The sequence below is a fragment of the Oncorhynchus mykiss genome, chromosome 3, assembly GCF_057628025.1.
Source record: "Oncorhynchus mykiss isolate SJ-2025 chromosome 3, ASM5762802v1, whole genome shotgun sequence".
NCBI classification, from domain to species: domain Eukaryota; kingdom Metazoa; phylum Chordata; class Actinopteri; order Salmoniformes; family Salmonidae; genus Oncorhynchus; species Oncorhynchus mykiss.
The window spans coordinates 67,674,416-67,694,314 of NC_143024.1; the positions used below are offsets into that span (position 1 = coordinate 67,674,416).

A 19,899-nucleotide genomic window follows, 5' to 3' on the forward strand; every position below is an offset into this window, starting at 1 on the left:
CTAACTTCCGCATTAGAGTTAAATTCCCACTTAGTCTCCCATTTACAGCAATGCATGACTAAGTGAACATTTGCCTTACATGCACACCTCACAAAGCGTGCACGAGCTTTGCAAAATAAACGTACACTTGTTATTCAATAGTTTCACCCACACCGCTCGCTCATGTGAACGAGTGTCTGCGTAGCCAAGTGCTAAAACATGGTTCTAATTGAGAGGCTCGATGCGCTGAAAGTCCCCTCATTGGTTATCAGGAAGATACAAACCCACGTGGATGCTTGAAAGACCAATGAGGAGAGATTCATTAAAGATGACTAACTATGAACTAACTAGGTGTCTGTACGTACTCGGGATGGGCACAGTTATTCGAATATCCGAATGGGCGTTAGTATTCGATCGCGTGTGATTATACATTTTTATAGTTAGCACTGTCAACAGCCTACAGTTCTGAGGACGCACAAAGTAATTGTTTTATTTTCAAGTTAATTGTCTCTCCTGTTGCGCTTTAGATGAAAAGGCATTCAGTGCATTTCACCCTCCAGTCAGCCCTGACAACGGTAGTCTGTTGTATTTTCTTCAAATAGCCTAGTGATAACAGGCACACATCGAACGGAGATTTCACAATACCTGACACAGATCAATGCAGAACGTTTTTGGAAAGGGACTCTATCACAGTGGACATCAGACATCTCTGTCACTGTTGCTGACTGTTAGCTGAAAACTGCCAGAGGATACAAGTCAAAAACCTATCTGGATATCCAAAGAAATGTTATAATATTATTTGAATTGTGAAGTCATTTCAAATGTCCATCCCAAGTCTGCTGCATAGTCTGTCCAGTGTTCACACCCCTGAGTAGTCTTAATACCAGGACATTTAGCACAGCTGTAAACGCCTGATGACCCTGAATACGAACCCTGAATTCTAGATGGAGGGTCCATCTAAACCCCACTTTTCTCATAGGTTTTATTTTTGCATAAGCTATTGTCAGAAAAAATGGTAAATGCAGAATGTCTTAATATTTTTCTGCTGTGTGTGTCTTGTGAAGGCGACGTCAGGCTCTGGAGCCAGAGAGTGAAGGGGTGCAGGCAGAGAAGGAGAAGGAGGCTGCACTGTGAGTACACAATTTTATTTCTACGAGTATTATTCTATCTCGATTTGAGAACGACCCTATCTCTCTCTTTCTCTACTCTGTGTACACAGACCAGTTCAGACAGACAATACCTTCTGTCATTGTCTCTCAGCTTGTTTGAATAGCTTTTGCATGTGTCTGTTGAACATGTCTGACTCTCTCTCTCTCTCTCCCGCATATCACCTCCCAGTCTGAGGCTTTTTTCACTTTTGAAGGAACCTTTTATTTTAGTGTTTGCGTCTGACGATGTTGTCTTTTTCTACTAGATGTCTGGAGTTCCTGTTGCAAAGTGGTGCTACTGCCTCTCTGAAAGACAAGCAGGGCTATAGTCCTGTCCACTATGCTGCAGCCTATGGCCACAGACACTGTCTAGAGCTGGTGAGCACACACACACTCTCACGCTTATGCAAAATCTGCGCAAGCCACACATGAAGAAAATCTATTTTTTGAGGGTTATATAATCTAGAGATGGCTCTTGTCATTTGCCCCATCCGCTAGTTAATGGAATCTGTGTGTAGAGCTTCAACTACAGTTTCACAAGATATCGCCAATACACGCAGCTCACAAATACCACTTAGGGAATTTAAATGATTTGTTTTGATGTGAACTGTGTAGTCTGTGGTTGTGGTTTCAGCTGTTGGACCGAGACGAGAGTCACCAGGAGCACCCAGAATCTCTGTGTGCCAGGAGCCCCCTGCACCTCGCTGTGAGTCATTATCATACGCAGGCATACATTATCACATATCCACTCTAGCCATGCATTATAAAGGGGGTGAAGAGGGTTTTCTTCCTGGTCTTTTGACCTGAGCAGGAGAAAGACTAGTTATTTGGTCAATGGATAACTGGCGTTATCACTTACATACAGTACCACAGATTATACATTGCAAGGACTGTGTCTTTGAAAGCCAACAGCTGGCATGTGTGTAATCTGTCTGTGTCTCTCCATCCTCCAGGCGTACCACGGCCATGCCCAGGCTCTGGAGGTGTTGCTGCAGGGGGAGAGGGAAGTGGACCAGGGGGACGAGGCTGGTCGTACTCCTCTGGCCCTAGCGGCCCTCAGGGGCCACACGGACTGTGTCCACACCCTCCTCAGCCAGGGGGCCTCGCCACGCACCACAGATACCAACAGGGGACGCACCCCTGTACACCTAGCAGGTAATGGAGACCAGTGTGTGCGTGTTTGTGAGAATTTGAAATACTCTTTTTTTTTTTTTGTGGTCCTGTCACAGGAGGTTGGTGGCACCTACATTTGGGAGGATGGGCACGTGGTAATGACTGGAGCTAGAGTGGAATGGTATCAAATACATCAGACATATGGTTTCCATGTGCCATTCCATTTGCTCCATTCTGGACATTATTATGAGCCGTTCTCCCCTCAGCAGCCTCCACAGGTCCGTGTGCACTAGATCTGTACTCAGTTTCCTCTGTCTGACTTTCTCTCTCTCTCTCTCTCTCTCCCTCCTCTCTGTCCTTAGTGATGAATGGCCATACCTCGTGTGTACGCCTCCTGCTGGATGACCAAGACAGTGCAGACCTGGTGGATGCTGCAGACTCTCGGGGACAGTGAGTTGACCAATCCATTCTTCTATTCATCTATTGTACATCTATTGGATTGGTTTTAGAAACATGTTAACCATTCATGTACAATGAACAAAAATATAAACACTACTTCTGAAGTGTTGGTCCCATGTTTCATCAGCTGAAATTAAACATCCCAGAAATGTTCCATACACACAAAGCTTATTTCTCTCAAAGTTTGTGCACAAATTTGTTTACATCATTGTTAGTGAGCATTTTTCCTTTGCCACACCTGTCATTCACAAGTGTGGCATATCAAGAAGCTGATTAGACCGCATGATTATTACACAAGTGCACCTTGTGCTGGGGACAATAAAAGGACATTCTAAAATGTGCTGTTTTGTCACACAACACAAGGCCACAGATGTCTCATGTTTTGAGGTAGCGTGCAATTGGCATGCTGACTGCAGGAATGTCTACCAGAACTATTGCCAGATAATGTAATGTTAATTTCTCTGCCATAAGCTGCATCCAACTTCCTTTTAGAGAATTTGGCAGTACATCCAACCACATGTAACCACGCCAGCCCAGGACCGCCAGATCCGGCTTCTTCACCTGCGGGATCGTTTGAGACCAGCCACTGGGACAGCTGATGAGACTGGGTTTCCACAACCAGTCAGAAACATCTCAGGAAAGCTCATCTGCGTGCTCGTTGTCTTCACCAGGGTCTTCGATGTCCACTGGCACACTGGAGAAGTCTGCTCTTCACGGATGAATCCCAATTTCAACTCTACTGGGCAGATGGCAGACAGCGTGTACGGCATCGTGTGGGCGAGCGGCTTGCTGATGTCAACGTTGTGAACAGAGTGCCCCATGGTGGCAGTGGGGTTATGGTATGGGCAGGAATAAGCTACGGACAACGAACACAATTGCATTTAATCGATGGCAATTCGAATGCACAGAGAAACCGTGATGAGATTCTAATGTCGTGCCATTAATCCTCCGCCATCACTTCATGTTTCAGCATGATAATGCATGGCCCCATGTCACAAGGATCTGTACACAATTCTTGGAAGCTAAAAATGTCCCAGTTCTTGAAAAAACAGCATACTCACCATTCATGTCACCCATTGAGCATGTTTGGGATGCCCTGGATCGACGTGTACAACAGCGTGTTCCAGTTCCCGCCAACATCTAGCAACTTCGCACAGCCATTGAAGAGGAGTGGGACAACATTCCACAAGCCACAATCAACAGCCCGATGAACTCTATGCGAAGATGTCGTGCTGCATGAGGCAAATGGTGGTCACACCAGATACTGACTTGTTTTCTGATCCACGCCTTACCTTTTTTTAATGTATCTGTGACCAACAGATGCATATCTGTATTCCCAGTCGTGAAATCCATAGATTTGGGCCTAATTAATTCATTTCAATTGACTGATTTCCTCATGTGAACTGTAACTCAGTAAAATCTTAGAAATTGTTGCATGTTGCGTTTTTATATTTTTATTTAGTATAGTTATAAAGGGACTGGATAGGTATATATTATATGGTAATATCTTGCGCTCACCTTTCTCTCCTGATAAGCGAGGTAAAACGTGGGCTGTATGGCTTACACTCATCTAATCCTTTCAGATCTGATTGGATGGATGGAAGTAATATGATAAATTCCACCGAACCTACAATACTAGTACATGGGCTTTGATTTGGGATTGTGTGTGTCTACCGATCCGTTTGTCCTACTCTGAATGTCCCCTCTGTCCCTGTCAGGACTCCTCTGATGCTGGCGGTGGCAGGGGGACATGTGGACGCTGTGTCTCTGCTGCTGGAGAGAGAGGCTGCTGTAGACACAGCAGACAGCCATGGCCTGACTGCCCTGCACCTTGGGGTGAGTGTGTGTGTATGGCTGTGTGTGTGATTGTACTGAATTCTGGGTAGCTTGTAACAACATGATCTCTTTGTCCAGTCTAAAAGTTTAAAGGTGATCTCTGTCTCGTACCCATTTTCTCCTCTTTCTTCCTCCTCCTCTCCCAGCTGCTGTGTGGTCAGGAGGAGTGTGTCCAGTGTCTGTTGGAGCAGGAGGCCTCTGTGTTGCTGGGGGACTCCAGGGGCCGAACAGCCCTCCATCTGGCTGCAGCGAGGGGCCACGCATCCTGGCTTGCTGAGCTGCTGAGTATCGCTTTTTCTGAACCGCCCACGCCCCGCCTCCGAGACCACCAGGGGTACACCCCCCTGCACTGGGCCTGCTACTATGGTCAGTCACTAGACCTACCTACTACACTGGGCCTGCTACTATGGTCAGTCACTAGACCACCCCCCTGTACTGGGCCTGCTACTATGGTCAGTCACTAGACCTACCTACTACACTGGGCCTGCTACTATGGTCAGTCACTAGACCACCCCCCTGCACTGGGCCTGCTACTATGGTCAGTCACTAGACCTACTTACTACACTGGACCTGCTACTATGGTCAGTCACTAGACCTACCTACTACACTGGGCCTGCTACTATGGTCAGTCACTAGACCTACCTACTACACTGGGCCTGCTACTATGGTCAGTCACTAGACCACTCCCCTGGACTGGGCCTGCTACTATGGTCAGTCACTAGACCACCCCCCTGCGCTGGGCCTGCTACTATGGTCAGTCACTAGACCACCCCCCCGCGCTTGGCCTGCTACTATGGTCAGTCACTAGACCTACCTACTACACTGGGCCTGCTACTATGGTCAGTCACTAGACCACCCCACCGCGCTGGGCCTGCTACTATGGTCAGTCACTAGACCTACCTCCTGCAGGCCTGCCTCAAACCATTCATTTTTAGTCTGAATCTCCAATCAGTGTGCCTGAGGATTTTGTCTCTACGTGTATATTTTATGTGAAATACCTTTTATGTTGGCATGTTCTAATAATATTGTGGGTGTGTGTGTGTGTGTGTGTGTGTGTGTGTGTGTGGGTGTGTGTGTGTGTCCAGGTCACGAGGGCTGTGTGGAGGTACTGCTGGAGCAGAAAGGTTGTCGCTGTATCGATGGGAACCCCTTCACTCCCCTGCACTGTGCTGTGTAAGTCTTCACATACATGTACAAATTGCACAGTATTGCCCATAGATGTCAGTGTTGACTGTGTTTTGCCTCATGGACAACAGTGTTTACATTCTGTGTTTCGCTTCCCAGGGTGAATGATCATGAATCCTGTGCCGCACTACTGCTGGAGGCCATGGGATCAGACATCGCCAGCTGTAAGGATACTAAAGATAGGTAGGTCGTCACCAGTGGTGGAAAAAGTACCCGATTTGTCATACTTGAGTAAAAGTAAAGAAAGATACCTTAACAGAAAAGTGAGTCACCCATTAAAATTCTACTTGAGGAAAAGTCTAAAAGTATTTGGTTTTAAATATACTTAAGTATCAAAAGTAAAAGTATAAATAATTTCAAAGTCCTTATATTAAGCAAACCAGACCGCATCATTTTTTATTTTTTATTTTGTATTCACAGATTTCCAGGGGCACGCTCCAACACTCAGACATAATTTACAAATGAAGCATGTGTGTTTAGTCAATCTGCCAGATCAGAGGCAGTAGGGATAACCAGGGATGTTCTCTTGATAAGTGTGTGAATTGGACCATTTTACTGTCCTGTTAAGCATTCAAAATGTAACGATTACTTTTGTGTGTCAGGGGAATATGCATGGAGTAAAAAGTACATTATTTTATTTAGGAATGTAGTGGAGTAAAAACTGTAAAAACTGTAAAAAATATAAATAGTAAAGTACAGATGCACCAAAAACGACTTAAGTACTTTACACCACTGGTCGTCACACACCCGATTCAGATACATATTGGAGTTGCCCTGGATCAGATGGAGCTGTATCTAACACAGCCTCAATCTCTAACTTCTGTGTTCTCTTCCTCCTTCTGCTTTCCTCCCCTTTCTCTCCCAGGACTCCACTCCATGCTGCAGCATTCTCTGGTCATGTGGACTGTGTCCAGCTGCTTCTGTCCCATGATGCACCTGTGGATGCTGTGGATCAATCAGGGCGCAGTGCGCTGATGATGGCTGCAGAGAAGGGAGGAGTGGGGGCTGTAGAGGTGCTGTTGACCAGTGCTAACGCCAGCCTGGGTTTGGTCGACCAGAATGGCAACACAGCCCTCCACCTGGCCTGCAGTAGCGTGAGTGTCCTCTAGGGAGATTTCTCTCCCCATTTCTTTGACATGACATTTGTACATACCACATACAAATACTAAACTCAGCAAAAAAAGAAACTCACTCACTGTCAACTGCGTTTATTTTCAGCAAACTTAACATGTGTAAATATTTGTAGGAACATAAGATTCAACAACTGAGACATAAACTGAACAAGTTCCACAGACATGTGACTAACAGAAATTGAATAATGTGTCCCGGGAACAAAAATCAAAAGTAACAGTCAGTATCTGATGTGGCCACCAGCTGCATTAAGTACTGCAGTGCATCTCCTCATGGACTGCACCAGATTTGCCCGTTCTTGCTGTGAGACGTTACCCCACTCTTCCACCAAGGCACCTGCAAGTTCCTGGATATTTCTGGGGGGAATGGCCCTAGCCCTCACCCTCCGATCCAACAGGTTCCAGACGTGCTCAATTGGATTGAGATCCGGGCTCTTTGCTGGCCATGGCAGTACACTGACATTCCTGTCTTGCAAGAAATCACGCACAGAACGAGCAGTATGGCTGGTGGCATTGTCATGCTGGAGGGTCATGTCAGGATGAGCCTGCAAGAAGGGTACCACATGAGGGAGGAGGATGTCTTCCCTGTAACGCTGAGATTGCCTGCAATGACAACAAGCTCAGTCCGATGATGAACATGACGGACCGTCCACCTCCAAATCGATCCCGCTCCAGAGTACAGGCCTCGGTGTAACGCTCATTCCTTCGATGATAAACGCGAATCCGACCATCACCCCTGGTGAGACAAAACCGCGACTCGTTAGTGAAGAGCACTTTTTGCCAGTCCTGTATGGTCCAGCAACGGTGGGTTTTGTGCCCAAAGGTGACGTTGTCTCCGGTGATGTCTGGTGAGGACCTGCCTTACAACAGGCCTACAAGCCCTCAGTCCAGCCTCTCCAGCCTATTGCGAACAGTCTGATTAATGATGGAGGGATTGTGCGTTCCTGGTATAACTCGGGCAGTTGCTGTTGTGATGTTTGGATATACCGATCCTGTGCAGGTGTTGTTACACGTGGTCCGCCACTGCGAGGACGATCAGCTGTCTGTTCTGTAGCGCTGTCTGAGGCGTCTCACAGTACAGACATTGCAATTTATTGCCCTGGCCACATCTGCAGTCTTCATGCCTCCTTGCAGCATGCCTAAGGCACGTTCACGCAGATGAGCAGGGACCCTAGGCATCTTTCAGAGTCCGTAGAAAGGCCTCTTTAGTGTCCTAAGTTTTCATAACTGTGACTTTAATTACCTACCATCTGTAAGCTGTTAGTGTCTTAACGACCGTTCCACAGGTTCATGTTCATTAATTGTTAATGGCTCTTTGAACAAGCATGGGAAACCGTGTTTAAACCCTTTACAATGAAGATCTGTGAAGTTATTGAGTTTTTAAAAAATTATCTTTGAAAGACAGGGTCCTGAAAAGGGGCCATTTCTTTTTTTGCTGAGTTTATATTTACAATCAGTGCATAATATATTCATTTGGCTTCACCCCCCTTCAGGGAAAAGAGGATTGTGTTCTGTTCATCCTGGAGAGGCTAAAGGATACTGTTCTCATAGGTGCCACAAACGCAGCACTGCAGACGTAAGTGTTCGTCAGATAGCCCATGGTTAGTCTTGGAACCGAGAACCAAATATTATGTCCGCTAGCAACCTGAATTTATTCTGGGGTGGATATGTCTAGCCCCTCCCCACTACAAACCTTCTGATTGGTTTGTCCCTCCCAGGCCGCTCCACCTAGCAGCTCGTAGCGGTCTGAAACAGGCTGTCCAGGACCTGCTGTCCAGGGGGGCAAGTGTTCAGATGTTGGATGAGAATGGTAGGTCTTAAGGTCTGGTCTGGGCATGAATCAGTACCAGTGTGTTAAAGGGATCTAACTGCATGCTGCTATTATATCAGCTGCCTGTGGTGTTGGCATGTCTATGTACATTAGCTAGCTACAGCGGTCTCTTTCTCTTTGCTCTGGTAGGCTCGAGAGTGTGTGTGTGTGCATCTAACTGGTTTGTAGCTCTCTGTCCCAGTTCCACCTGTCAAGTATTGTTATTAGGGCCAGGAGTTTTTCCTTATCTCTATAATGAATTAGGTTTAGGTTGTACGCATTCCCTGTCTGCTTGTCTGTGTACTGTCTGCGCTGGCTGTGTACTAATGGAATGCTGCTTTCTCCCGTTGTCCTCTCTTCCCTTGTCGCTTTGCCCTCCCCGCTTCTTCCATGTTTACTCCCCCCTCTTTCTCTCTGTCCATCTTCCCTTCCTCTTCCCTACTTATTTCTCCCCACCCTATCCTCTTCTCCCTATTTCTCTGCCCTCCTCTCTCTTCCCCCAGGTCTGACGCCTGCTCTAGCTTGCGCTCCTAGCAGGGAGGTGGCTGACTGTCTGGCTCTCATTCTGGCTACCATGATGCCTTTCTGCTCCCCTTGCAGCTCCGGAGTCCCCTCCCCAGGTTCCCTCCTGAGGGCCCTATCCAGGCAGAAGGGTTCGCGGGACCCTCGTAGCCCCAAGGCCCCCTCTGGCCCCTCCAGCGAGGGAAGTGCCAGTCAGGGCACCACTGAAAACGACTCAGACTCAGAAACCTTTTGACCCCTATGACTTTTAAAAGACTACCAGGATGTCTGCAGAGCCGCAGTTTCCCACCACCACGAATCCCTCGCTTGTGTCCCAAGAGTAGAACCTGTGTGGGGGCTTGTACAGGACTTTGTCCCCCCCTAATGGCTGGAGCTCAATCATGTGATCCTAGCTGCTGGTGTTTCTTATCCAGATCAATCTAGGTACTCCGTCTCAGCTTGGCTATCTATGACAGCAGCTGAGACTTTTCTAATTAAAGCCATTTTGTTTGTATGAAAGAGGACCTTTTAAAAAAAAAAGTTTATTTTGGTTGATTGATGTACCAAATATTGACATATACCGGTAGTTAACACAAGTATATGTATATTTTTGTGTCAGCGTTCATACTTATCTGCCCAGAGATGTGAGTATAGCACAAACCAACTAAAGCACAATTCTACAATTGACTTAAATCTATTATAAAGAAACATGATGGCATGAGGCGGATAGAAGTGGTACCCTTTCAACTTCTTGTTTCCACACCAATAGAAATCACCCACGTCAACTAACCTGGAAAAGCTCTGGGCTGTAGTTATTGGCTATAGGTGACTAGGACTGTTCCTGATCCTGTCCCTAGTGTTACAGGACCACAGTGCTTCAGTAGTTTACATGATCAGGTCTCCAGTGAAGAGGTTGACACCTGTATGGTATTTATTAACGCTTATATTATGGTACAGAATACTGCTTGCACTTAAACTGTAAAGGAGAGCAGGACCTTGACCTCTCTCCATCCCCCTTTCCCATCTAGTTTGTCTACCTACCAGCAATGTGCCAGTCTAACTTGTCCAGTGCCTTGTTAAACCTTTGTATTCCTTTTTTAATTTACATTTTCCAAAAAAAGTGTACGCATTCTTCTGGTGCGTGTGGTGTCTATTCAATCCGTATCGCAGAAGTTCAGCTTTACATTTAAAGGCAATGTTCCTGCTTGAGCGGAGACGACCGTAACATTTCTATAGCGGAATCTGTCACGCTTCAACTGTACAGATTGAATAGAGCCCTAGATTGTGTATTATGGATGTATGTGACTGAGATGAGTTGATTAACTCTTGGGGTCATGTCACTTCTAACCCTGAAGAAAAAAAACCACACCAATGTTTTTACACTCCTATGATCAGAGACGTGTGTGTATGTCTGCAACAATATGTCGTTCTGCATGTCATTGTAAAGCACAGCCTTGTCTGTAATAACTCTACCCCATAGCACACACTTTTTAAAAAGCACAGTGTTAGTTTAAACACCTCAAGGCTTGTTGATAATGAAAGTAACAAGAGATTGGGTCTGTGTCCCAAATGGACCCCTATTCCCTACATAGTGTAATACTTTTGAGAAGAACCCTATGTAGTGCACTATAGGGAATATAGCCATTTAGGATGCTGCCATGGATCAGTATTATGCCAGAAGGAGCATCACACCACCAGTCAGTTGTGACAATCGGATCAGATTGATTTTCATACCAGTTCCTGATGCAGTATGAAATGCTCAAGGCTGTTTGTCTTTTTATGAATGAATTGTACAATAATATAAACATCTGTTTTAATTTAGTGCTGTGTGTCATGTCCGTACTTTCCTATTTGATATCAAGTTAAAACATAACTTCTTAGTAATGCCAAAAACATGAGAATGGATCCTCCATTTCGGCCTTAGAACCCTCAAATGCCTCTACATAGATTGCAAGGAGTCAACATACCAGTAAAACAATTCCCCCTTCATGTGAGCATTTCATGGTGAAGTCTAGTCGGGACATCTGAGCTGATGAACAATGACTATCCTCATCTATGTAGTTTCACAAGATGGGACAAAACAAAACATCTCATTGACACGGAGGTTTAAAACATTTGTGAAATCAGTGTTAATCTTTAATTACATACTCTCTGTACATTTACATCACATTTGTTCACCAAACTAGGACCACCAAGTAAGATTTTTTTTTTTCAGTGCCATCTCACTGTGCCCGCGTGAAACAGTTTGACACGTCAAGATTAGGGAATTAAGTTCTTTCCATGTCAGGATAAATTAGGGCCCAGCTTTTACTGGACAGTCATGACTTCCAATAATACTCTAGAGTCACTCGTTTACAGTCTAGTAGATCATAATAATACTATGGAATGATTGAGTCGTTGTATACTGGCCTTGCATTACTCTTCATCAATCCTTCCAGTATGCTTTTATGGTTCCTTATTGGGCAAAGGGTTTTTCTGCATTGTAATCTCCTGTCCCCCCTGGTAACTGATGCCCATGTTGTGTTCTGCAGCTAGCAGCGGAGTCCCAGATCCGTTTATGCTGTGTTGCCAAACATGCCGTGACAATGACAAAGGAATTGGCTAGACGACACAAACAGATCTGGAACTCAGGCTAGCTCCCTGGTGTCAGTTAGCAGTTGACCCCTAGACCTGTCCAGTGGTCAGGCACCATGAGGAAGTATTTGTCCATGGCCTCACAGAAACGCGATCGGTACAGCTCCGGAGACACCACTGTGGGCATCTTACCTGTGAGTGAGACACAAAACACCACAATAGCAATTTTCATTTACAGGAAGAAATCAAAAGGTCTTTGTATAATAAAAAAACTAACTACTAGAGATCTCAAAGCTAAATGTGAAAGGGCACAACCTAAAAATAGACTTCAAGGACTAATGTAGGGGGAAGGTGACATCTGACAGATGATGAATTACCTTGCCCTCCCAGGATCCCTGTGGATTTCACCACCATCTCCAGCTTCTTATCCCATGTGAATGTCCGAATGTAATCTGACACAATGGAAGGAACGTTTCTTTTATAAATACAGCAGAGTACAAATTAATTTGCATGCATGGAGAAATTAGATGTTTTTTCTGTAAGCACCAGCAAACAGTTATCAATGTTATAGCCAATGAAAATACATTTTCAAGTTTGAAAGCTTTTCTCGCACCTATGATTCCCACCACCAGCTGGTCTGTGGTGTCATCTCGTCCAACCAGCAGAGAGTAGTCTATGATCAGGTGACTAGACAGGAAGTAGGCATCACTGTGTATGGCCGCCCTCAGGATGGCCTTGCAGTGGGCTCTGATGTACAGAGGGTTGTCATGGACCAGCTTCAGTAGGTTCTCATCCAGCAGAACCACCTAATATAGAATGATGCCATTTAGCTGATGCTTTTATCCAAAGGTTATTTCAAAAGAGAATGTGTTCTCAATGACATACCTGGTCAAGTAAAGATACATGCATAAATAAACAAAGCTACTGACTGTACAGTGAGTGCATACATTTATGTTGTATGTGGCCTCAGCGGGAATCAAACCCACAACCCGGTGTTGCTGGCCTTGTGCCATGCTCACCTCACAGCTCTCCTTCCCAGAGTCTGTCTTAACGTTGCGGTTCCTCAGAGAACCCTTGAGGTCGAACACCTGGGCCATCTTCCTGCCATAGAACAGGTTCTCCATGACCAGCAGATCCAGCTTCTTCTCTGAGTTGTTCTGGGAGTTCTTGTAGCCGATCCGGTACACACCCAGGATCTTAGCCAGGGCAGTGGGTCGCTGTGGGACAGACAGGGGGGTTTAGGATAGGAATGTGTTCTAATCTCAGAAAATAAACATCCATCACACAGACAATAGGACAACTCCTTGAAAAAAAATGTATAAAGTAATTTATTTGAGGAAATTCGATCACCAAAATAGTTCATATTTATCTAAGTCAAATGTAATTATATGGGTAGTGTAGTTTACCTTCTGCTGCACAGCTCCGGTGATGTAGGTGAAGTAGTGAGGGGCAAAGTCCAGGAAGGACTGAACCTCTAGTCTGGGCATCTGCTTCAGGATGAACCGGTCATCTGAGTGAGGGAAGGAGGGAGAGAGAGTGATAGGTATAACCACTACAAATAAATAGCACTACAGGTGGGTGACATGGACAGCACATATTTAAAGGAGTTATCTTGCCCCCAAATAGGACTTCCTGGTAAATACAAGTTAAATAAAACAATATGACTCTGGTGTTGAGGGTCACACCTTCGGTGGCGTAGAAGACGGCCCCAGACTTGCCGCCACGGGCCTGCCAGTTGACGCAGTGGGAGAGCGAGCGGACAAAGTCATCCTCCGTACTGTCCATGATCTCCTCTCTCATCTTGTGGAACTCCTCTGCATAGTAGATCCTGCAGTAGAACTTAGCATTGGCATCAGAGAACTCTACGAATGAGAGAGAGAGAGATTACTGACTAGGCCTTATTGTTGTTATTGAGAGAACGTTTGCGGGCTAAGCACTTCACAGGTAACGCCATCCCAAAGGGCACATAAATCAAATGAGAAACACTCACGTAATTCGATATGAGGGTTTCCGGCTGACTTCTTGTGCTTGTCTCCTATGTCTGCATCTTCTGTTCAAATAAAAATAAAAAGGATGATAGGAATGCCATTAGAACAGAAGTGAACTGAGGTACAAAATACTTTCTAGCACCCCCCTCCCATGTTTCCCGTTTACCCTGAGAGGATCCACTACTCACTGAGAGGGTCAGCGTCCATGCTGCTGCGGCCCGGACCCATCTGGGAGGAGGCCGTCTCATTGGGCTTGGCTGGGCTGTTCTTGGCCCGGCTCTCTCCGGAGCTACACACCGACAAGATGAGACATTATACATCAGGTAACATACACACAGTCAACATCAGCAGAGTTTGTGTGTACCTGATGGTTTGGGTGGTGTCCTCGCCTCCAGCCTTCACCGTTGTCTTTGACAGCTCATCCAGAGCGGTCTTATACTCCTTACAGCTAGAGGTCAGGCCGAGGTCATTCAAATAACATTAGAACACTATAACAACAATAACTTCAGAACAACAAGACAACATAACACATCAGTGAGTAAGACGTGCAGAGAATGGAGAAGAAATAGAGCGGAGTGGTTACCTGAGAGCGAATGCAATGATGGAGCTGGGTTCTCTCTCACACACGGCTATGGGCACTCTCTCATGCTCATACATCAGGTAATGCTTGTCTGGGTCACTGACAAACAAAGATCACAACAACGTCAGAAAACACACAGGGCTCAATAATACAGCACACTACTTATCTGTCCATTATACAGAGGATACAACCTGGGGTTGGAACAGATTCAGGGAACAGAACCGAAAACTGTAAAAGAACGTTTTTCGAAGAACAGAACCGAGAACAACAGGGATCTATACTGTTCTGAAACAGAACTGTTATTTCAGAAGCACAGGAACTGGTTAAGAGCGTTCTTTTACATTCCAGGAAATTTTTTCAAGTCCCACAAAAAACACAAAGCAACTCTGCATAGCCCTCACTGTCACTCAGAAATTATTCCAGTGTCTGCCTGCTGAAAATCCTTCCCAGTGTTTGTAGGCTACCTGCCCCTCCCTCCGAAGCATGCATAGTTTAATGTAGCCTACTGACGTTACGGCAAGCGGTACCGGAGCGCCAAGTCTAGGTCCAAAAGGCTCCTTAACAGCTTCTAACCCCAAGCCATAAGACTGCTGAACAATTAACCAAATGGCCACCCAAACTATTTACATTGACACCCCCCTTGGTTTTTACACTGCTGCTACTCGCTGTTTATTATCTATGAATAGTCACTTTACCCCTACCTACATGTATAAATGACCTCAACTAACCTGTACCCCCGCACATTGACTCTGTACCGGTACCGCCTGTATATTGCCTCCGTATTGATAAGGTCTACACACCTGTTGTATTCAGCACATGTGACAAATAAAATTTGATTCGATTTAAAAAAAAAAAAAAAATAGATAACAGATTCACTTTTCCAATGCTAGTTAAGGCTATTATAGTTATGACGTTTCACATTGATTTATTAGCTACAAAAATACCTTTTTAATTCTGGTGCCGCTCTGAACACACAAGCTTGTTCGCTAGCTCTGGTCTAGCTCTCAAACTCTAGATGGCATTATGTGTAATGGAACTGAGAGTCATCATCAAGGGCTAGCTCTGGTCCAACGTTAGTTAAGCCAACTCTCTGAAGTTCAAAGGCTTTCAGAGATCCTTCATAGAAGCCGCTCCTTCGTGGGTATAATTTTGTGGACCTAAATTCAGATAATGCATGTCATAACAACAAGATTCCCAGCGATTCATGCCCAGCGCTCTCCTCACCTGCAAAAATTCAGTCGCATATCACACCCTACACTACACTTGTCTGTCCAAAGCATGTACCTAGAGCAGCTTGCTATGGAGCAGGCAAGCTATCTACTGGTGAAGAAGTGTCATGTTGAGCTAGATGTAGAAAAATATATATAAAAAAATTAAAAGAGGTTTAAAAAGGAACAGAAAGGAATGATATAAACTATTACTTTTTTGGTGTTCGAACTGGTTCACAAACCATCTTTTAAATTTGTTTTCGTTCCACAGTTCCGACCAGCAAAATAATTGTGAACCAGTTCGAAACCCAAAAAAGTAATGGTTTATCATTCCTTTCTGTTCCTTTTTACACCTTGTTTTAAATGTATTTTTCTACATCTAGCTCAACATGACACTTCTTCACCAAGCAGCTCTAGGTACATGCATTGGACAGACAAGTGTAGTGTAGGGTGTGATATGCGACTGAATTTTTGCAGGTGAGGAGAGCGCTGGGCATGAATCGCTGGGCATCTTGTTGTTATGACATGCATTATCTGAATTAGTTCCACAAATTATACCCACGAAGGAGCGGCTTCTATGAAGGATCTCTGAAAGTCTTTGAACTTTAGAGAGTTGGCTTAACTAACGTTGGACCAGAGAATGAAGACAATTGGAAAATAATTTTGGTTCCGGTCCCTGGATACAATGGACATTTGTTATTTTGGCTTTCACAGTGCTCAGCCCCACCACAAAACAACAGCACAGGGTCAGCGGCAGAGCAGCGCAGAGCTCTCTCTGGAGCAGGTTAGAGGTTACGTGCTTTGCTCAAGGGCACATCGGCAGTAGGTGGCACCTGATATAGTGGTGATTTTTCCCGTCAACACCGGGATTCAAGCTAAACATTACAACAAAGTAAGAAAATGAACAGGGCTCAATATAGCATTGGCATTATATCAAATGCTATCTTATATGGCTGATCATGAATTAATTTATACTACAGGCAAAAAGCTTATTCAGATGTGAAGGGCATACTGTACTCACAATGGGAATGGGATGGGGTTGTAACTGTTGCCTGGCAGCAAGTTGGCTAGAATGGCCTTCATAGTGGACTTCTCTTTCACCTGGCTGTCATTGGAGCCCAACAGGTGTCCATCAAACACATCTAGAAGACAACAAGAATGGAGTTAGACCAGAGAGGTCTGTATTTAGATACACACTGTAGCTCTAGAGAAAGTGAATGGTAAGCGTACGTGGGGGGTTGTGTTTGTGATTCTACAGGTGTGTGTGTGTGTGTTCACCCTCTGGGATGCTGACAGAGTCCTGGTCAGGAAAGGATGGTCCAGACGAGAGGGGTTCTGAGCCTGGTTCCCCTGGTGACGGTAACGTTAGCAATGACGACCCCGAGCTCGAGGGCAGGGTAGTGAGGTGACGGTCCTCTGTCAATTGAAAAACAGACACGCCCATCAACTACTGTCAACCAATGAGAGAAGTACTATAGCATTCTGACTGAAAGCTGGGGAAAAAAATCCCCTCACCTTTGTCACCATTTTGTACCACAGGGGAGGGGTTGCGTGGAGAAGACTCCAGAACACTGGTCTGTTAAACAAAATAAATACGTAACATTCCATCCTTTATGATACACTAAGTCCTTATCATATACTGAGCTCATCCTATCATCTGAATCATATCAGGTATATATTGCACTGACCTTGCTGTCGTCTGTCGGTCTGTGTCTCCCAGGGCTGGCTGGGACAGACAGACGCTTCCTGCCCTTCTCCTGCTGGAATAGGTCCTGCAGCCTGGAGGTTAAATGGTTCAACAAATTAATTATATGAGATCAAAAATGAAGCCTAGTACTAGACTAAAAACGCGTGTTTATTGGAGATTCATTTATCTGTGTCTAGGAAACCACCCCTAACATTAAAAGCTGCTCCGATATCAGTGTTCTCACCTGCTGTTCCAGGATTGCAGTGTTTCACACAGGCTCTGTTTCTTCACTACCACTGATTCCAGTACAGTCTGGAGCTGCTGGGGGGAGTCACTACCACAAGCCTGGAGACGAGCCTGCAGCTTCTCTATCCAGCTACGCAGCTCTGCCTCCTCCATCTGAACACACACAAAGAAAACTGATGGGAACCATGTGTTTGATACCTTTCCATTCAATCATTATAATGAGCCCGTCCTCCGATTTACAGTGACAACACTGATGAAAAGTCAGCCTCCACTGCACTATACATACACCAGACATATTTGGAGTGTAGCTCCCACCCTTCGAGGGGGAACCTACGTCTTTCTGTGCAAACAGGTCCTCCATCTTCTCTTCGCGTGTCTTGCTGAAGGTGTCCGTCTTCAGGGAGGTGAGGCGGTCCTCTATGGCCAGGTACACCTGATTCACCCTGACAAGAGGGAGAGAATGGAAAAGGACTGGTCAGAACTAGAAAGAAGGTAAAAACCTAGTCAAACTAGATTATTCCGATTCGTCAGTTGGAGCCTGGTCCCAGATCTGTTTGTACTGTCTTGTCAACTCAGAGGACAATAACCATAGGACTCAGTTATACAGCACAAATGGCACAAATGGCAGGTAGCCTAGTGTTTAGAGTAGTAACCGGAAGGTTGCAAGATCGAATCCCCGAGCTGACAAGGTAAAAATCTGTCGTTCTGCCCCTGAACAAGGCAGTTAACCCACTGTTCCCAGGCCGTCATTGAAAATAAGAATTTGTTCTTCACTGACTTGCCTAGTTAAATAAAAGGTCAAATAAAAAATACAAATCTGGGACCAGGCTACTTAAGGCCATGGTAGACAGGTAGACAGTTACTTCTGTGAGAAGTCCTTGAGGTCCTGCTGCATGCTTGCCTTGGAGGGCCCCTGGTTCCTGATGAAGATCTTAGGAGGAGGGAGGCAGATCTCCAGCAGTCTCACTGAGATGTAGCTGGGGGTTAGACAAGTGGAATGGCATGGGCATATACAGGTTGAAGATGTTTTGAATTGATGCAAAAATGATAAGAAAAAAATTGTAGGAATGATAAATGATGGATAGATGTATGAATGGATGGCAGGTTGGATGGATGAAAATAAAAGCCTTGGCCTGTGTTTCCCACCTGAATGAGGCCACCATCTGGTTGTAGGAGAAGTACTGGTGGTAGTCTTTGTGGATGGAGTGGCCACAGGGCTCAGCATTAGCCCTCCTGGTATACTGGTGACCATAGAACCTCAGCTCCAGGTACTTAGCAAAGGACATGGACCACGAGTCATTGGACAGGGGCACCACAGGAGTCACCTACAGAGACCGCAGAATACAAGGATCAAAGCTCTGTGAGCGATAGAAACTAAGCAGACCTGGACAGCAGCTAGTTGCTCGAGCCAAAAACTGGCAATTCTGATTAGCAAGAATTTGATTAGTTGAACTAGGTTATCTCGCTATTAACTAAAACAAACAGTTAGGTGTGATAGCTATAGAGCAAGTCCTGGGGTTAGTCATGGAACAGATAAGGAAACGCAGATGAACAAGTTACTGTACCTGTTTGCATATGCGGCACCAGGAGTAGTTGAGGATGGTGTGTTGGTATCCAGGCACAGGAGAGTCCAGCTCCTTCAGTACGATCTGAACACAGCCACTGCCATGGACAAATCGCCGCACATGGTGCACCATGGGAGTCTCACAGAACATACTAGGGCACTGATAGGATGGCCTTTATCATGCATTCACAGACACACGCACGCACACAGACAGACAGACACGTCAGGGCAAAGAAGAGGGGTTTCATTGAATGACATTTTATTACATGTCAATGACACACTTCATGGTCAAATATTTTATCGGAAATTCAATAAATAATTTGTCAGGTTCTGATATTTCTCCCTCACCTGAAACAGTATCTCTCCAAGAATATTCCTAGTGTCAGGTCATTCTTTCCGTAGAACTCCATCGTGACAATCCTGTTGAGAACAAATAAGTCTTTGTGAATAGCTGACCTTTCAGAGTTCAGTCAGCTGGTCTTTCACAGCGGGTTCACAAGATTTCTATTGCTCCTAAGGGGATAAATAAAGCTGTACTGAATTGAAGACCACCAGGGTTGAGTGGGGTTTACCAGGGACTGACGCAGGGGTTGGGGGAGTTGTTGGACTGGGCTGAGGAGCTGCTGAACAGAACACACAGTCTCTGGTGGTTCACCGGGTTCAGGCAGTCCAGCTAAAAACACAGAAGTAATGGTGGTCAACAACAACAAGCACATATGCTTTACAATTCAAGAGCGCACTTCGCCTCTTCAGACCTCCCCTAATCTCTCTGGAGAGTGAGTGAGGTGGTGTGCTCATCAATGGAACACACTGAGCAGTAAACTAGCACTGACCAAGGGAGATGTTAACATAGGTTGTCTGTAATGGAAAAACCCTCAATATACATCAGAA

General features: G+C 45.4%; 2 protein-coding genes across 27 annotated transcripts in view; one reads left to right on the forward strand and one right to left on the reverse strand.

Annotated features, from left to right (window-relative positions):
* ankrd44 (ankyrin repeat domain 44) overlaps nucleotides 1-10,982 on the forward strand; it is a 31,045-nt gene extending 20,063 nt beyond the window's left edge. For 2 of the 4 annotated variants that reach the window (XM_090229975.1, XM_090229974.1), the window contains exons 15-27: nucleotides 1,044-1,109; nucleotides 1,394-1,505; nucleotides 1,762-1,833; nucleotides 2,081-2,282; nucleotides 2,603-2,690; nucleotides 4,418-4,535; nucleotides 4,682-4,901; nucleotides 5,621-5,708; nucleotides 5,820-5,903; nucleotides 6,586-6,814; nucleotides 8,344-8,426; nucleotides 8,569-8,660; nucleotides 9,261-10,982. In XM_090229975.1, the coding sequence (XP_090086101.1) occupies nucleotides 1,044-1,109; nucleotides 1,394-1,505; nucleotides 1,762-1,833; nucleotides 2,081-2,282; nucleotides 2,603-2,690; nucleotides 4,418-4,535; nucleotides 4,682-4,901; nucleotides 5,621-5,708; nucleotides 5,820-5,903; nucleotides 6,586-6,814; nucleotides 8,344-8,426; nucleotides 8,569-8,660; nucleotides 9,261-9,292 (1,486 nt within the window). In that variant the 3' untranslated portion in view covers nucleotides 9,293-10,982. Of the gene's footprint in view, nucleotides 1-1,043; nucleotides 1,110-1,393; nucleotides 1,506-1,761; nucleotides 1,834-2,080; nucleotides 2,283-2,602; nucleotides 2,691-4,417; nucleotides 4,536-4,681; nucleotides 4,902-5,620; nucleotides 5,709-5,819; nucleotides 5,904-6,585; nucleotides 6,815-8,343; nucleotides 8,427-8,568; nucleotides 8,661-9,163 lie in introns of all 4 variants that reach the window. The other 2 variants (XM_090229972.1, XM_090229973.1) reach the window with 1 other exon arrangement.
* A 284-nt stretch (nucleotides 10,983-11,266) lies between these two features.
* Nucleotides 11,267-19,899, reverse strand: part of LOC110520241 (1-phosphatidylinositol 3-phosphate 5-kinase) — a 45,020-nt gene continuing 36,387 nt past the window's right edge. For 10 of the 23 annotated variants that reach the window (XM_090229959.1, XM_090229966.1, XM_090229968.1 and 7 more), the window contains 22 exons: nucleotides 19,581-19,681; nucleotides 19,357-19,428; nucleotides 19,010-19,181; nucleotides 18,591-18,769; nucleotides 18,308-18,421; nucleotides 17,779-17,887; nucleotides 17,443-17,597; nucleotides 17,200-17,290; nucleotides 17,027-17,087; nucleotides 16,790-16,927; nucleotides 16,533-16,653; nucleotides 16,345-16,386; nucleotides 14,307-14,402; nucleotides 14,088-14,171; nucleotides 13,912-14,012; nucleotides 13,726-13,785; nucleotides 13,421-13,597; nucleotides 13,142-13,245; nucleotides 12,755-12,952; nucleotides 12,349-12,541; nucleotides 12,113-12,187; nucleotides 11,267-11,927 (listed from right to left, as the gene is read on the reverse strand). In XM_090229959.1, the coding sequence (XP_090086085.1) occupies nucleotides 11,812-11,927; nucleotides 12,113-12,187; nucleotides 12,349-12,541; nucleotides 12,755-12,952; nucleotides 13,142-13,245; nucleotides 13,421-13,597; nucleotides 13,726-13,785; nucleotides 13,912-14,012; nucleotides 14,088-14,171; nucleotides 14,307-14,402; nucleotides 16,345-16,386; nucleotides 16,533-16,653; nucleotides 16,790-16,927; nucleotides 17,027-17,087; nucleotides 17,200-17,290; nucleotides 17,443-17,597; nucleotides 17,779-17,887; nucleotides 18,308-18,421; nucleotides 18,591-18,769; nucleotides 19,010-19,181; nucleotides 19,357-19,428; nucleotides 19,581-19,681 (2,559 nt within the window). In that variant the 3' untranslated portion in view covers nucleotides 11,267-11,811. The remainder of the gene's footprint in view (nucleotides 11,928-12,112; nucleotides 12,188-12,348; nucleotides 12,542-12,754; nucleotides 12,953-13,141; nucleotides 13,246-13,420; nucleotides 13,598-13,725; nucleotides 13,786-13,911; nucleotides 14,013-14,087; nucleotides 14,172-14,306; nucleotides 14,403-16,344; nucleotides 16,387-16,532; nucleotides 16,654-16,789; nucleotides 16,928-17,026; nucleotides 17,088-17,199; nucleotides 17,291-17,442; nucleotides 17,598-17,778; nucleotides 17,888-18,307; nucleotides 18,422-18,590; nucleotides 18,770-19,009; nucleotides 19,182-19,356; nucleotides 19,429-19,580; nucleotides 19,682-19,899) is intronic. The other 13 variants (XM_090229970.1, XM_090229969.1, XM_036974657.2 and 10 more) reach the window with 3 other exon arrangements.